This window comes from Oncorhynchus tshawytscha, linkage group LG07, assembly GCF_018296145.1.
Source record: "Oncorhynchus tshawytscha isolate Ot180627B linkage group LG07, Otsh_v2.0, whole genome shotgun sequence".
NCBI lineage: Eukaryota > Metazoa > Chordata > Actinopteri > Salmoniformes > Salmonidae > Oncorhynchus > Oncorhynchus tshawytscha.
Window position 1 is genome coordinate 62,028,932 of NC_056435.1, and position 17,304 is coordinate 62,046,235.

Here is a 17,304-nt window from a genome sequence, read left to right on the forward strand (position 1 = left end):
CCTAGGTGTGTATGTATGTACCTGTTGGTCTTCCAGATGTGGATGGTCTCAGGGTCGGTGATGGCGTGGTGCTGCGCCTGGTCGTCCAGCAGGTCAAAGAAGTACTTGACAGCCAGCGGAACGGGACGACTGGTGGACAGGATCACCGTGAACAGGTCGTCCACAAACTTCTGCAGAGTGCCCTGTGGAGGGAGGGAGGAGGTTAGGGGTTTTGCTCAGTTTTAAAAGTCAATGTGGGAGTGTATATGTGTAGTAGTAACTCATTAGAATTTGAGAGGTGATTATGTTTGTCCTGTTACACACTTGTGGAAATATGTTCCCCAACTCCCCGAGACACCCGGAGGGAGTGGGGTCACAGCCAGGGTCACCATTGTCCAGCGCCTCTGGAGAAATTGGGGTCAAGTGCCTTGCTCAGGGCACAGCTACAGATGTTTCACCTTGTCGGCTCTGGGATTCAAACCAGTGAACTATCAGTAACTGTCCCAAAGGTCTACATGCCGTGTGTGTGTGTCTACAGTATCTACCTACCGTGTGTCTACAGTATCTACCTGCCGTGTGTGTGTGTCTACAGTATCTACCTGCCAGGTGTGTGTGTGTGTTTACAGTATCTACCAGCCGTGTGTCTACAGTATCTGCCTGCCGTGTGTGTGTGTGTCTACGGTATCTACCTGCCGTGTGTGTGTGTCTACGGTATCTGCCTGCCGTGTGTGTGTCTACGGTATCTGCCAGGCGTGTGTGTGTCTACGGTATCTACCTGCCGTGTGTGTGTGTGTCTACGGTATCTACCTGCCGTGTGTGTGTGTGTCTACGGTATCTGCCAGGCGTGTGTGTGTCTACGGTATCTGCCAGGCGTGTGTGTGTGTGTGTCTACGGTATCTGCCAGGTGTGTGTGTGTGTGTCTACGGTATCTGCCAGGCGTGTGTGTGTGTGTCTACGGTATCTGCCAGGCGTGTGTGTGTGTGTCTACGGTATCTGCCAGCCGTGTGTGTGTGTGTCTACGGTATCTGCCAGGCGTGTGTGTGTGTGTCTACGGTATCTGCCTGCCGTGTGTGTGTGTGTACGGTATCTACCTGCCGTGTGTGTGTCTACGGTATCTACCTGCCGTGTGTGTGTCTACGGTATCTACCTGCCGTGTGTGTGTCTACGGTATCTACCTGCCGTGTGTGTGTCTACGGTATCTACCTGCCGTGTGTGTGTGTCTACGGTATCTACCTGCCGTGTGTGTGTCTACGGTATCTACCTGCCGTGTGTGTGTCTACGGTATCTACCTGCCGTGTGTGTGTCTACGGTATCTACCTGCCGTGTGTGTGTGTCTACGGTATCTACCTGCCGTGTGTGTGTGTCTACGGTATCTACCTGCCGTGTGTGTGTCTACGGTATCTACCTGCCGTGTGTGTGTCTACGGTATCTACCTGCCGTGTGTGTGTCTACGGTATCTACCTGCCGTGTGTGTGTCTACGGTATCTACCTGCCGTGTGTGTGTCTACGGTATCTACCTGCCGTGTGTGTGTCTACGGTATCTACCTGCCGTGTGTGTGTCTACGGTATCTACCTGCCGTGTGTGTGTCTACGGTATCTACCTGCCGTGTGTGTGTCTACGGTATCTACCTGCCGTGTGTGTGTCTACGGTATCTACCTGCCGTGTGTGTGTCTACGGTATCTACCTGCCGTGTGTGTGTCTACGGTATCTACCTGCCGTGTGTGTGTCTACGGTATCTACCTGCCGTGTGTGTGTCTACGGTATCTACCTGCCGTGTGTGTGTCTACGGTATCTACCTGCCGTGTGTGTGTCTACGGTATCTACCTGCCGTGTGTGTGTCTACGGTATCTACCTGCCGTGTGTGTGTCTACGGTATCTACCTGCCGTGTGTGTGTCTACGGTATCTACCTGCCGTGTGTGTGTCTACGGTATCTACCTGCCGTGTGTGTGTGTCTACGGTATATACCTGCCGTGTGTGTGTGTCTACGGTATCTACCTGCCGTGTGTCTACAGTATCTACCTGCCGTGTGTGGGTGATATGTGAGTGTGTGTCTGTGTGGGTCCAGTATCTACCTTCATGGAGAGCAGACGTGTGAGGTAGATCTCTGGTATTGCCTTGGCCCTCTCCCTCACGCTGCCGCGGCGGTGCTTGGGTAGCTCAGGCTCTTCGCCGGCCTTGACCAGGTGCCACAGCCTCACCCCGCCCTCGTCTGCATCCTCCAGCATGGGCGTCTCTGAACGGGGGAGGAGGACAGAAGAAAGGAGAAGGGTTAAGAAAGAGAGTTAGCAAGAAAGGGCCATTTAAAATGTTACATTATTTTACAAAAGTTAACATTTGAGTCAACGTTTCAGCCTAGTGGCCTTTCTCAAGATGAGATGCATCCATACTTATTCTACAAAACCTGGAACAACAAGACATTTCCCAGAGAGAGTGGAAATAAAATGCAAGTGCAACTCACTTTCACCTGCCACGTAGTCGTGGTTGTCGTGATGGATGTGTTTGCTGTTTCGCGGGACCAAAGCCACTGTCGCGCCATCTGCAACCTGAAACACAACCACAACAGTGTTAGACATCTCTCATGAATATGATATAGATGCACTATGAAGGCTTTGTGAATGCTTATGAAGGGTTAATGAAGTGTAATACCATTAAAGGCTTAGAAACTTAGAAATTTTTTGGGAATTGTACTTCCGGCGCCGACAGAGATGGCCGCCTCGCTTCGCGTTCCTAGGAAACTACGCAGTTTTTTGTTTTTTTACGTGTTATTTCTTACACTAGTACCCCAGGTCATCTTAGGTTTCTTTACATACAGCCGACAAGAACTACTGAATATAAGATCAGCGTCAACTCACCATCAGTACGACCAAGAATATGTTTTTCGCGACGCGGATCCTGTGTTCTGCCTTACAACCAGTGTAACCGAGTGGATCACATGCAGCGACCAAAAAAAAAAGACTCAGAAAAAGAGGGAAACGAAGCGGTCTTCTGGTCAGACTCCGGAGACGGGCACATCGTGCACCACTCCCTAGCATTCTTCTTGCCAATGTCCAGTCTCTTGACAACAAGGTTGATGAAATCCGAGCAAGGGTAGCATTCCAGAGGGACATCAGAGACTGTAACGTTCTCTGCTTCACGGAAACATGGCTAACTGGAGAGACGCAATCCGAAGCGGTGCAGCCAGCGGGTTTCTCCACGCATCGCGCCGACAGAACCAAACATCTTTCTGGTAAGAAGAGGGGCGGGGGCGTATGTCTTATGGCCAACGTGACATGGTGTGATGAAAGAAACATACAGGAACTCAAATCCTTCTGTTCACCTGATTTAGAATTCCTCACAATCAAATGTAGACCGCATTATCTACCAAGAGAATTCTCTTCGATTATAATCACAGCCGTATATATCCCCCAAGCAGACACATCGATGGCTCTGAACGAACTTTATTTAACTCTCTGCAAACTGGAAACGATTTATCCGGAGGCTGCATTCATTGTAGCTGGGGATTTTAACAAGGCTAATCTGAAAACAAGACTCCCTAAATTTTATCAGCATATCGATTGCGCAACCAGGGGTGGAAAGACCCTGGATCATTGTTACTCTAACTTCCGCGACGCATATAAGGCCCTGCCCCCCCCCCTTTCGGAAAAGCTGACCACGACTCCATTTTGTTGATCCCTGCCTACAGACAGAAACTAAAACAAGAAGCTCCCACGCTGAGGTCTGTCCAACGCTGGTCCGACCAAGCTGACTCCACACTCCAAGACTGCTTCCATCACGTGGACTGGGAGATGTTTCGTATTGCGTCAGACAACAACATTGACGAATACGCTGATACGGTGTGCGAGTTCATTAGAACGTGCGTTGAAGATGTCGTTCCCATAGCAACGATTAAAACATTCCCTAACCAGAAACCGTGGATTGATGGCAGCATTCGTGTGAAACTGAAGGCGCGAACCACTGCTTTTAATCAGGGCAAGGTGTCTGGTAACATGGCTGAATACAAACAGTGCAGCTATTCCCTCCGCAAGGCTATCAAACAAGCTAAGCGCCAGTACAGAGACAAAGTAGAATCTCAATTCAACGGCTCAGACACAAGAGGTATGTGGCAGGGTCTACAGTCAATCACGGACTACAGGAAGAAACCCAGCCCAGTCACGGACCAGGATGTCTTGCTCCCAGGCAGACTAAATAACTTTTTGCCCGCTTTGAGGACAATACAGTGCCACTGACACGGCCTGCAACGGAAACATGCGGTCTCTCCTTCACTGCAGCCGAAGTGAGTAAGACATTTAAACGTGTTAACCCTCGCAAGGCTGCAGGCCCAGACGGCATCCCCAGCCGCGCCCTCAGAGCATGCGCAGACCAGCTGGCCGGTGTGTTTACGGACATATTCAATCAATCCCTATACCAGTCTGCTGTTCCCACATGCTTCAAGAGGGCCACCATTGTTCCTGTTCCCAAGAAAGCTAAGGTAACTGAGCTAAACGACTACCGCCCGTAGCACTCACATCCGTCATCATGAAGTGCTTTGAGAGACTAGTCAAGGACCATATCACCTCCACCCTACCTGACACCCTTGACCCACTCCAATTTGCTTACCGCCCAAATAGGTCCACAGACGATGCAATCTCAACCACACTGCACACTGCCCTAACCCATCTGGACAAGAGGAATACCTATGTGAGAATGCTGTTCATCGACTACAGCTCGGCATTCAACACCATAGTACCCTCCAAGCTCGTCATCAAGCTCGAGACCCTGGGTCTCGACCCCGCCCTGTGCAACTGGGTACTGGACTTCCTGACGGGCCGCCCCCAGGTGGTGAGGGTAGGCAACAACATCTCCTCCCCGCTGATCCTCAACACTGGGGCCCCACAAGGGTGCGTTCTGAGCCCTCTCCTGTACTCCCTGTTCACCCACGACTGCGTGGCCACGCACGCCTCCAACTCAATCATCAAGTTTGCGGACGACACAACAGTGGTAGGCTTGATTACCAACAACGACGAGACGGCCTACAGGGAGGAGGTGAGGGCCCTCGGAGTGTGGTGTCAGGAAAATAACCTCACACTCAACGTCAACAAAACTAAGGAGATGATTGTGGACTTCAGGAAACAGCAGAGGGAACACCCCCATCCACATCGATGGAACAGTAGTGGAGAGGGTAGCAAGTTTTAAGTTCCTCGGCATACACATCACAGACAAACTGAATTGGTCCACTCACACAGACAGCATCGTGAGGAAGGCGCAGCAGCGCCTCTTCAACCTCAGGAGGCTGAAGAAATTCGGCTTGTCACCAAAAGCACTCACAAACTTCTACAGATGCACAATCGAGAGCATCCTGGCGGGCTGTATCACCGCCTGGTATGGCAACTGCACCGCCCTCAACCGTAAGGCTCTCCAGAGGGTAGTGAGGTCTGCACAACGCATCACCCGGGGGCAAACTACCTGCCCTCCAGGACACCTACACCACCCGATGCTACAGGAAGGCCATAAAGATCATCAAGGACATCAACCACCCGAGCCACTGCCTGTTCACCCCGCTGCCATCCAGAAGGCGAGGTCAGTACAGGTGCATCAAAGCTGGGACCGAGAGACTGAAAAACAGCTTCTATCTCAAGGCCATCAGACTGTTAAACAGCCACCACTAACATTGAGTGGCTACTGCCAACACACTGTCAATGACACTGACTCTACTCCAGCCACTTTAATCATGGGAATCGATGGGAAATGATGTAAATATATCACTAGCCACTTTAAACAATGCTACCTTATATAATGTTACTTACCCTACATTGTTCATCTCATATGCATACGTTGATACTGTACTCTATATCATCGACTGCATCCTTATGTAATACATGTATCACTAGCCACTTTAACTATGCCACTTGGTTTACATACTTATCTCATATGTATATACTGTACTCGATATCATCTACTGTATCTTGCCTATGCTGCTCTGTACCATCACTCATTCATATATCCTTATGTACATATTCTTTATCCCCTTACACTGTGTATGACAGTAGTTTTTTTTGGAATTGTTAGTTAGATTACTTGCTCGTTATTACTGCATTGTCGGAACTAGAAGCACAAGCATTTCGCTACACTCGCATTAACATCTGCTAACCATGTGTATGTGACAAATAAAATTTGATTTGAAACATGAATTTGACAAAATCTTAAGACCACTACGAATGCTTAATGAATGCTTTACGGAGTGTTATAAACTCTTTATAAAGCTTTATGACTGTTTGATATGGGTGCAGACCTTGTAGTGTTGGAGTGTGTTGAGGCGTTTCCAATTGCCCTGGACAATAGACGTCAGGTCTTCATCAGACAGGATCAGATGACCTGCTACACCAGACCTCCACTCTGAAACACACAGTATATTAGACAGGACTATAGACAGAATGAAAACACACACAGTAGGTAGACAGGCCTATACACAGAATGAAAACACACAGTATGTAGACAGGCCTATACACAGAATGAAAACACACACAGTAGGTAGACAGGCCTATACACAGAATGTAGACAGGCCTATACACAGAATGTAGACAGGCCTATACACAGAATGTAGACAGGCCTATACACAGAATGTAGACAGGCCTATACACAGAATGTAGACAGGCCTATACACAGAATAGACAGGCCTATACACAGAAGACAGGCCTATACACAGAATGTAGACAGGCCTATACACAGTATGTAGACAGGCCTATACACAGTATGTAGACAGGCCTATACACAGTATGTAGACAGGCCTATACACAGAATGTAGACAGGCCTATACACAGAATGTAGACAGGCCTATACACAGAATGTAGACAGGCCTATACACAGAATGAAAAAGAACACTATTATAATACACTATACATCACTTTAGTCTCAGTCTCTACCAAATAACATTAATCAGATCCAGTGAGTGAGTGAGGAGGGGAAAGGTATGCGTGAAAGTGTGTCTGTGTGTGTGAGCGGCTGTATGCACCCAAGTCTCGTATTCTAACAGCAAGTCAAACCCAAGTCTCGTATTCTAACAGCAAGTCAAACCCAAGTCTCGTATTCTAACAGCAAGTCAAACCCAAGTCTCGTATTCTAACAGCAAGTCAAACCCAAGTCTCGTATTCTAACAGCAAGTCAAACCCAAGTCTCGTATTCTAACAGCAAGTCAAATCCAAGTCTCGTATTCTAACAGCAAGTCAAACCCAAGTCTCCTATTCTAACAGCAAGTCAAACCCAAGTCTCCTGTTCTAACAGCAAGTCAAACCCAAGTCTCCTGTTCTAACAGCAAGTCAAACCCAAGTCTCCTATTCTAACAGCAAGTCAAACCCAAGTCTCGTATTCTAACAGCAAGTCAAACCCAAGTCTCGTATTCTAACAGCAAGTCAAACCCAAGTCTCGTATTCTAACAGCAAGTCAAACCCAAGTCTCCTATTCTAACAGCAAGTCAAATCCAAGTCTCCTATTCTAACAGCAAGTCAAACCCAAGTCTCCTATTCTAACAGCAAGTCAAACCCAAGTCTCCTGTTCTAACAGCAAGTCAAACCCAAGTCTCCTGTTCTAACAGCAAGTCAAACCCAAGTCTCCTATTCTAACAGCAAGTCAAACCCAAGTCTCCTATTCTAACAGCAAGTCAAACCCAAGTCTCGTATTCTAACAGCAAGTCAAACCCAAGTCTCGTATTCTAACAGCAAGTCAAACCCAAGTCTCGTATTCTAACAGCAAGTCAAACCCAAGTCTCGTATTCTAACAGCAAGTCAAACCCAAGTCTCCTATTCTAACAGCAAGTCAAACCCAAGTCTCCTATTCTAACAGCAAGTCAAACCCAAGTCTCCTATTCTAACAGCAAGTCAAACCCAAGTCTCCTATTCTAACAGCAAGTCAAACCCAAGTCTCCTATTCTAACAGCAAGTCAAACCCAAGTCTCCTATTCTAACAGCAAGTCAAACCCAAGTCTCCTATTCTAACAGCAAGTCAAACCCAAGTCTCCTATTCTAACAGCAAGTCAAACCCAAGTCTCCTATTCTAACAGCGTCCAGTCAAGTGACAAGTTCTCAAGTCTCAAGTCAAGTAAAAAACTAAATCCATACATACATCCATACATATTTGTTCAACTCCAAATCTTTGTCTATTTATTGAGGCTATCAGACAGCCCTTTTCATTATTTTGTCTTCTCTAATTGTAAAATATGAACCTTGTAACTGATGTCAAGGCAGGTTTATTTACAGGTCTTGATCCAATGGTGAATGCGCCATGTCATACCAAATATACAGTGCCTTGCGAAAGTATTCGGCCCCCTTGAACTTTGCGACCTTTTGCCACATTTCAGGCTTCAAACATAAAGATATAAAACTGTATTTTTTGTGAAAAATCAACAACAAGTGGGACACAATCATGAAGTGGAACGACATTTATTGGATATTTCAAACTTTAACAAATCAAAAACTGAAAAATTGGGCGTGCAAAATTATTCAGCCCCTTTACCTTCAGTGCAGCAAACTCTCTCCAGAAGTTCAGTGAGGATCTCTGAATGATCCAATGTTGGCCTAAATGACTAATGATGATAAATACAATCCACCTGTGTGTAATCAAGTCTCCGTATAAATGCACCTGCACTGTGATAGTCTCAGAGGTCCGTTAAAAGCTCAGAGAGCATCATGAAGAACAAGGAACACACCAGGCAGGTCCGAGATACTGTTGTGAAGAAGTTTAAAGCCGGATTTGGATACAAAAAGACTTCCCAAGCTTTAAACATCCCAAGGAGCACTGTGCAAGCGATAATATTGAAATGGAAGGAGTATCAGACCACTGCAAATCTACCAAGACCTGGCCGTCCCTCTAAACTTTCAGCTCATACAAGGAGAAGACTGATCAGAGATGCAGCCAAGAGGTGTCTCCCACCTGGGAGACACACCAAACATGTGGAAGAAGGTGCTCTGGTCAGATGAAACCAAAATTGAACTTTTTGGCAACAATGCAAAACGTTATGTTTGGCGTAAAAGCAACACAGCTTATCACCCTGAACACACCATCCCCACTGTCAAACATGGTGGTGGCAGCATCATGGTTTGGGCCTGCTTTTCTTCAGCAGGGACAGGGAAGATGGTTAAAATTGATGGGAAGATGGATGGAGCCAAATACAGGACCATTCTGGAAGGAAACCTGATGGAGTCTGCAAAAGACCTGAGACTGGGACGGAGATTTGTCTTCCAACAAGACAATGATCCAAAACATAAAGCAAAATCTACAATGGAATGGTTCAAAAATAAACATATCCAGGTGTTAGAATGGTCAAGTCAAAGTCCAGACCTGAATCCAATCGAGAATCTGTGGAAAGAACTGAAAACTGCTGTTCACAAATGCTCTCCATCCAACCTCACTGAGCTCGAGCTGTTTTGCAAGGAGGAATGGGAAAACATTTCAGTCTCTCGATGTGCAAAACTGATAGAGACATACCCCAAGCGACTTACAGCTGTAATCGCAGCAAAAGGTGGTGCTACAAAGTATTAACTTAAGGGGACTGAATAATTTTGCACGCCCAATTTTTCCGTTTTTGATTTGTTAAAAAAGTTTGAAATATCCAATAAATGTCGTTCCACTTCATGATTGTGTCCCACTTGTTGTTGATTCTTCACAAAAAAATACAGTTTTATATCTTTATGTTTGAAGCCTGAAATGTGGCAAAAGGTTGCAAAGTTCAAGGGGGCCGAATACTTTCGCAAGGCACTGTACACGGGAAATAGCCCAAAAGAAATATCCTTGGTATCAGGCTCATTAACCGGTCCTATCTGAACAGACACAGGTAGTGGGCAAGACTGTACAGCCTCCCCTTGTGAAACCACATGGAATCTGTCTAACAGGAGCTCGAACAGGCAGGCCTGCATAATAACATTATTATAATAATGTTATAAACACTAGGCCCCCAGGATCATAGGATTACGCAACTGGCAAATACAACCAATAAACAGGTTCTACAATGTAAAAGGCAATTTCCACATTGATACAGTCAGCTAAATCAGACAATTATTTTTAATTATATTTCTTTCAGCACGCATCATTTTCTCTTATTCTGACTCCAAAGAGATCTACTATGTGTACTGAGGCCCGTGCGCTCCTATTACACGCAACCAAACTGACAGAGACACACGGAACTCCGACAGAACACTGGAAATATCAACAAATGAAACCATATATTTCATTAAATAAACAGGACTTCTACCTCATGAGTCTTGCGAATGTTCAAGTGTACTATAAACATTGCGCCCACTCAGAGCAGCGTAGGAAATGGTTGGCTAAATTTAAATGTACCAACATGAAACAAACATGTCTACATGATGCAATAAAAGGTACGGGGATGGAATGATGAAACGCTAGCAATTACTTTAGTATTACATGGAAAATTGCTTTGCACAGCCCTGTGTGGTAAATCTAAGACAACATTTCAACAAGAGAACAAACTCACACTCCACTGGTGGGAGTTTGGAGAGCATCTTCCCACAGTAGGCTTATAATTCATTTTATCAAAAAATTCCAAATGCTAGCTTAAGTTAATTCTACATTTCAAGTAATTATTACATACAAAACCACTTTTGCCTGCATACCACTGCTGGCTTGCTTCTGAAGCTAAGCAGGGTTGGTCCTGGTCAGTTCCTGGATGGGAGACCAGATGCTGATGGAAGTGGTGTTGGAGGGCCAGTAGGAGGCACTCTTTCCTCTGGTCTAAAAAATATCCCAATGGCCCAGGCCAGTGATTGGGGACACTGCCCTGTGTAGGGTGCCGTCTTTCTGATGGGACGTTAAACGGGTGTCCTGACTCTGCGGTCATTAAAGATCACATGGCACTTATCGTAAGAGTAGGGGTGTTAACCCCGGTGTCCTGGCTAAATTCCCAATCTGGCCCTCAAACCATCACAGTCACCTAATCATCCCCAGTTTACAATTGGCTCATTCATCCCCCTCCTCTCCCCTTTAACTATTCCCCAGGTTGTTGCTGCAAATGAGAATGTGTTCTCAGTCAACTTACCTGGTAAAATAACAGATAAATAAAAATTAAGGCCTATGCGAGTAATTGTCGCCCCATTGCTGGTGAGCTTGCAAAGTAAACAGTTAATATTATTGATCGCCAAACAATGTTTGGAGCTGCAAATGTATTTATTACGGCAATCCTCTCTCCCTACAATTTGACGTTTGAGCTTCACACGATCCAATAGCTGTACAGCAAATCAGCAATCTGTTTGCTAGCTCACCCGACCTGTGTTGAGTGACAGTTTGCTGGTCCAATCAGAGTATCGAATGTGCGTTTCACTAACCTATCTGTTGCAACTTGCATGTTTTTTGTGTGTGTTTTTTTTTTACAAGGGCGTTGCTGTGGCTCCAATCTCTGGCTGTGTGTAGAGTAATCCATGTAGACTCTGTGCCACAAAATGAGTGACAAAACATTACAATACCTGGTCAGATAATTTCAAGTCATCAGTCTCAAGTCAAAGTCGAGTACAGGGTCTTGAGGCTTCAAGTCCAAGTCGAGTCATCAAATTTGAATCCACAAATTCAAGTCCAAGTCATCTGACTCGAGCCCACAACTCTGCATCTTCCTGTGTGTGTGTGTGTTCCTCACCCAGGTCCAGAGAGTCTGTGTGTGTGTGTTCCTCACCCAGGTCCAGAGAGTCTGTGTGTGTGTGTTCCTCACCCAGGTCCAGAGAGTCTGTGTGTGTGTGTGTTCCTCACCCAGGTCCAGAGAGTCTGTGTGTGTGTGTGTGTGTTCCTCACCCAGGTCCAGAGCGTCTGTGTGTGTGTGTGTTCCTCACCCAGGTCCAGAGCGTCTGTGTGTGTGTGTGTTCCTCACCCAGGTCCAGAGAGTCTGTGTGTGTGTGTGTTCCTCACCCAGGTCCAGAGAGTCTGTGTGTGTGTGTGTTCCTCACCCAGGTCCAGAGAGTCTGTGTGTGTGTGTGTGTGTTCCTCACCCAGGTCCAGAGCGTGTGTGTGTCACCCAGGTGTGTGTGTGTGTTCCTCACCCAGGTCCAGAGAGTCTGTGTGTGTGTGTGTGTTCCTCACCCAGGTCCAGAGAGTCTCACCCAGGTGTGTGTGTGTGTGTGTTCCTCACCCAGGTCCAGGTCCAGTCCAGAGTCTGTGTGTGTGTGTTCCTGTTCCTCACCCAGGTCCAGAGAGTCTGTCTGTGTGTGTGTGTGTGTGTGTGTGTTCCTCACCCAGGTCCAGAGAGTCTGTGTGTGTGTGTGTGTTCCTCACCCAGGTCCAGAGAGTCTGTGTGTGTGTGTGTGTGTGTGTGTGTGTGTGTGTGTGTGTGTGTGTTCCTCACCCAGGTCCAGAGAGTCTGTGTGTGGCCGGTGGGAGAAGGAGGTGCCCTTGTAGACCTGGTCCAGGAGTTTCTCCTTCACCTGGGTGATGGTGTCTATGTCCAGCACCTTGGAGGGAAGCGGCTGGGTCTCATTCACCCCCCCGCCCTGCATTAACACGTTCAGGGTCTGAAGGGGGGGGGGGAGCTTTCAATCACTCACAAAACACACTTTCCTGGATGGTCGTTAGATCTATTTATCTCTGGTTTTTCACTGAAGAAAAAAAAGGGAGTTTGTGTGTGTGGTTAAACGGAGTCCCTCTTGTGAACCCACACTGGACTTTTCCCCCTTTACTTGCGCTGAGTTCGCTGATAACTACTTTAGGAATTGAGGAAAAATGTACTTACAATGACTGAGATATGTGGTTGTCTCACCTAGCTATCTGAAGATGATTAACTAACTGTTAGTCGCTCTGGACAGGAGCGTCTGCTAAATAACTAACATGTAAAAAGAAATGTGTACGAGTGTTGTGTCTGAACGATTTAATGTGTGTGTGTGTGTGTGTACACGTCTGAATGTGTGTGCTTGTCTTTGTGTGTCCGCATGAGTGTGTGTCAATGTCTGAGTGTGTGTATTCTCACCAGGGTCTTGTACTCAACATCCTCTCTGAGGAGACGGTTGTCATTGAGCGTGTATTTGGCCTTGCCAGTCACCGCGTCCACCGGCCCCTTGTCCACCTGGTGCTTGATAGCCCTGAACAACATGTAGAGAGACTCACCTGCAGAGTCCTGGAGAGAGGGGGAGACAACAACAGTTAGCATCATGCTAGCGAAACAGGTAAACAATAAGCATCGTGTTAACAAATCAGGTAAACAGTCAGCATAATGTTAACAAATCAGGTAAACAGTCAGCATAATGCTAACAAATCAAGTAAACAGTCAGCATAATGCTAACAAAAAGTAAACAGTCAGCATAATGCTAACAAATCAAGTAAACAGTCAGCATAATGCTAACAAAATCAGCATAATGTAACAAAAACAGTCAGCATAATGCTAACAAATCAAGTAAACAGTCAGCATAATGCTAACAAATCAAGTAAACAGTCAGCATAATGCTAACAAATCAAGTAAACAGTCAGCATAATGCTAACAAATCAAGTAAACAGTCAGCATAATGCTAAGTAAACAGTCAGCATAATGCTAACAAATCAAGTAAAAGTCAGCATAATGCTAACAAACAGTAAACAGTCAGCATAATGCTAACAAATCAAGTAAACAGTCAGCATAATGCTAACAAATCAAGTAAACAGTCAGCATAATGCTAACAAATCAAGTAAACAGTCAGCATAATGCTAACAAATCAAGTAAACAGTCAGCATAATGCTAACAAATCAAGTAAACAGTCAGCATAATGCTAACAAATCAAGTAAACAGTCAGCATAATGCTAACAAATCAAGTAAACAGTCAGCATAATGCTAACAAATCAAGTAAACAGTCAGCATAATGCTAACAAATCAAGTAAACAGTCAGCATAATGCTAACAAATCAAGTAAACAGTCAGCATAATGCTAACAAATCAGGTAAACAGTCAGCATAATACTAACAAATGTATGTAAACAGTTAGCATCATGATAACCAATCCGGCAAACAATTAGATTCATGCTAACAATCATTGTCCTGGGAAAAACGAGGAGACATGACATTTACCAACATGCTAAAAATGTATTCCTCCATTTCGCTTGCTAATGAATGCTAATGCTAGTAGCCATTTGACCCAGGTAAGATATAGATAGCCAAGTCTGCTTAAAACTGTCATGGATAACATAGCCAAGATTCACAACCCTAGAATAAAGCCTAGGGCTAGTCGGAATTCTTTGAAAGTGCATCCTTCCTTCCTTGAAATCATTACTGATTAGAAATGACTGAACAGCTGAAAGCCATGTGGTGGCGTCCTTTCATTTCTGTCCAATTGTGGCTAAACAGTGATTACTTCAAGGATGTACTCAGTCCTGACACTACTCATGTGGAACACAGCGAGAGAGAGCTGTGACATACTGCTCTGGATAAGAATACTGTAAATGCAATATTCGCGCAGAAAGGGGTTGAGCTTTGATTGGTTCTCTTAAATGCTTTTCTCTTTCCTTAGAGGTTTGGACCTCACTTTGTTTGGATTTGAAAATCCAACCGTTGTATTAGAAGGGGTGCGGTGCCCCCAGGGTCTGTTTGTGGTTGTACATGTGGGTGTTGGAGTGAGAAATACACAGTAAAAATCAGCTTGAAAAAAGAACAGCCCTTTCATTAACTGACACTTCGTGCCATCAACATCAAGGAACCTTTCCAGACCCTGAAGTCAGGAAGACTGGTGTCAGCCAGACTAATCATTTCCTCCTCTGTGAGGAAGTCATTCCTGTGATTCCGACTCACCCTGAGGAAAGCATAGAGGCTGATGGACATCCAGTTGGTCAGGAGCTTCTCCACCACTGTCTCCGTTCTGTAAAGCAAAAAATCACTTTCACATATTCTCTTCTCTGACACACCCTGACCTACACCCCACACACCCTGACCTACACCCCCACCCCCCCACACACCCTGACCTACAGCCCCACCCCACACACCCTGACCTACACCCCCCCAAATCTCTTCCTATCTTACCTCCGCAGCATGAGTTTAGGGTTCTTGACCACGTACTGCTCCACCAGATCATTGAGCAGGGTCTTGAGGATGTCTGTGAAGTACTCCAGTTTACCATGCAGCGCCACAGTCAGGAGAGAGGCCACGTAGGCCCGGTCCCTTGGTGAGAACGTCCGCTGGCTCTCTAGAGTATGGATGAACTGGTAGCGAGGTGGAAGACAAACTTGTTTTAGACTATCAAGAGTCCAATAACATAGTAAGAATCGGTCCAGTTCTTTCACCAATCATCATCACTGTCCCCCTACCTTGGTGAGGAAGAGTTTGCTGTTGAGCAGGTTAGAGAGCTGCACCAGGCCCTGCTCCACTGTGGCCCGCCGACTCTCCTGTACGTCCAGATCCCTCCGCAGGGGCGACTCGCGGTGGCCCGGGAAGAAGATCCGCTCGGCATAGCGCCGGTAGTCCAGGAAGGGGATGCCCGAGCCCACCAGGTCACTGGACATGTCCATCATCTCCGTCATCAGGTCTAGGGGAGCAGGGTGAGGAGTTCAAAGGTTAAGGGGGTGTAACTTTATATATTTTTTATTAACCCCCCCTATTTGGAGGACACATATCTTGTTGATTTTTTACAGCTTTTGTGCTACATTTTACATGTACATTAATGCTGTCATTCTGCCCCTGAACAAGGCCATTAACCCACTGTTCCTAGGCCATCATTGAAAATAACATTGTTCTTAACTGACTTGCCTAGTTAAATAAAGGTAAAATAAAAAATAAAATAATAAAATCCCAACCCTCAGCCACTCCCACCTATCACCATAGACCACCCTCATTTGGTTTCCATGTGCCATGTATTTTCAATTGTGATGTTTTGCATACACGTTGAACCTTTCTAATAGTATAGAATCCACAGATTGTGAGCTAAAGATGAAAAACGTTCCTACGACTATTATTATATTATTTATTGACTGACTATGGCTTTCCAAATCGACCAACACTGCTATCTGTAAGGTTAATTTGAAGTGAATTTTTTAACCATTCCTATATATATTTAAATTGAAGCGCTAAGTGTTGAATCAACTGTTGTTTTTTGTACCAGTTCATAAACCATGAGCCATGGAATCAGTACATTGAAAATCCCTTCCCATTTATTTTGCAACCTGTATGGTGCAGCTGTCAACATTTTTGTCCTCAAATGAAACTGGTACATTTTTCTATTTATGCCAGTTCCTTTCAGCCAGTTTGTATCTTTAATATATGACAGACAAACAAGTTCTCTACCTTCTCCCTTTTCCACTTGCCTCCTCCATTTTTGTGGTAATGCTGCAAATCAGTTGATTGTAAGTTTGGATTAAGCAGACATTCTCATATATTTTCCATAGCTGTATTTGTGACATAACTCCTCCCTTTATAATCATAATATAATTAAATACATATAATCTAATTGAAGATTTCTTTCCATAAAGAATGTATTTTTATTAATCAGTATATTTGAGTTTGACCATAACATTTGTTGTAATATTTGTTCAATCTTTTCTGGAGGATAAAACTGAAATTGTAACCAGCTTTGTATGGCTCGTTTAAGAAAGGGCGATATCTTCAACAAAATGTCATTTTCAATTAGTCCGAAATAAGAAGTTGTAACCTGTATAAAAGCAAAAAGGCCATTTTTGAACAAAGGATGAGCCTTTCTTAATAATCTACTGGATAACTATTTGGGGTTTTAGTTTAACTTATGTATGAGTGAAGCTTTTAGTGAGGGTTTAAAGCTTTAATATTTAATAATTTTAGTCCCCCAAACGCATAATCATTATATAAATAGGCATGTTTAATTTTGTCTGGCTTAGCATTCCAAATAAAATGAAATATTTTTTTCCTCATATGATTTAAAAAATGAGTTGTCTGGAGTAGGCAGTGCCATTAGTAAGTAAGTAAACTGTGATAGGACCAAAGAGTTAATCAATGTGATTTTTCCATAAATAGACAAGTATTTATCTATTTAGAATAGAATCTTATCTATTTTTGCAAACATTCTATTGAAATTGATTGTGGTAAGTTCATTTATATTTTTTGAGATGTGAATACCAAGTTTGTCTAACTTTACCATCCACCCATTTTAATTGGTAAACTACAAGGTAGTGTAAACACATTCTTTTAAACAATCCAATACGCAATATGTAACACTTGTCATAATTAGGTTTTAGTCCAGAGAGGCTAGAAAAGTTATCAAGATCTTCAATGAGACTGTGCAGGGATCCAGATTGCGGTCTTAATAAAAAACTAGAGTCATTGGCATACACTTTAGTTTATCCCCTGGATTTCTAACCCCTTGATGTTCTTGTTGGATCTAATTTTAATAGCTATCATCTCAATGGCCATAATAAATAGATATGGAGACAACGGAC

At 44.7% G+C, this 17,304-nt stretch overlaps 1 protein-coding gene across 1 annotated transcript in view; it reads right to left on the bottom strand.

Moving 5' to 3' along the window:
* The window catches only part of LOC112246198 (plexin-B1-like), a 213,265-nt gene that overhangs the window by 7,874 nt on the left and 188,087 nt on the right, over positions 1–17,304 (bottom strand). The window contains exons 25-33 of the mRNA XM_042324787.1: positions 15,208–15,425; positions 14,924–15,102; positions 14,696–14,762; positions 12,913–13,059; positions 12,295–12,460; positions 6,250–6,353; positions 2,440–2,524; positions 2,054–2,214; positions 22–182 (exon numbers count right to left, since the gene is read on the bottom strand). Coding sequence (XP_042180721.1) covers positions 22–182; positions 2,054–2,214; positions 2,440–2,524; positions 6,250–6,353; positions 12,295–12,460; positions 12,913–13,059; positions 14,696–14,762; positions 14,924–15,102; positions 15,208–15,425 — 1,288 coding nt within the window. The remainder of the gene's footprint in view (positions 1–21; positions 183–2,053; positions 2,215–2,439; positions 2,525–6,249; positions 6,354–12,294; positions 12,461–12,912; positions 13,060–14,695; positions 14,763–14,923; positions 15,103–15,207; positions 15,426–17,304) is intronic.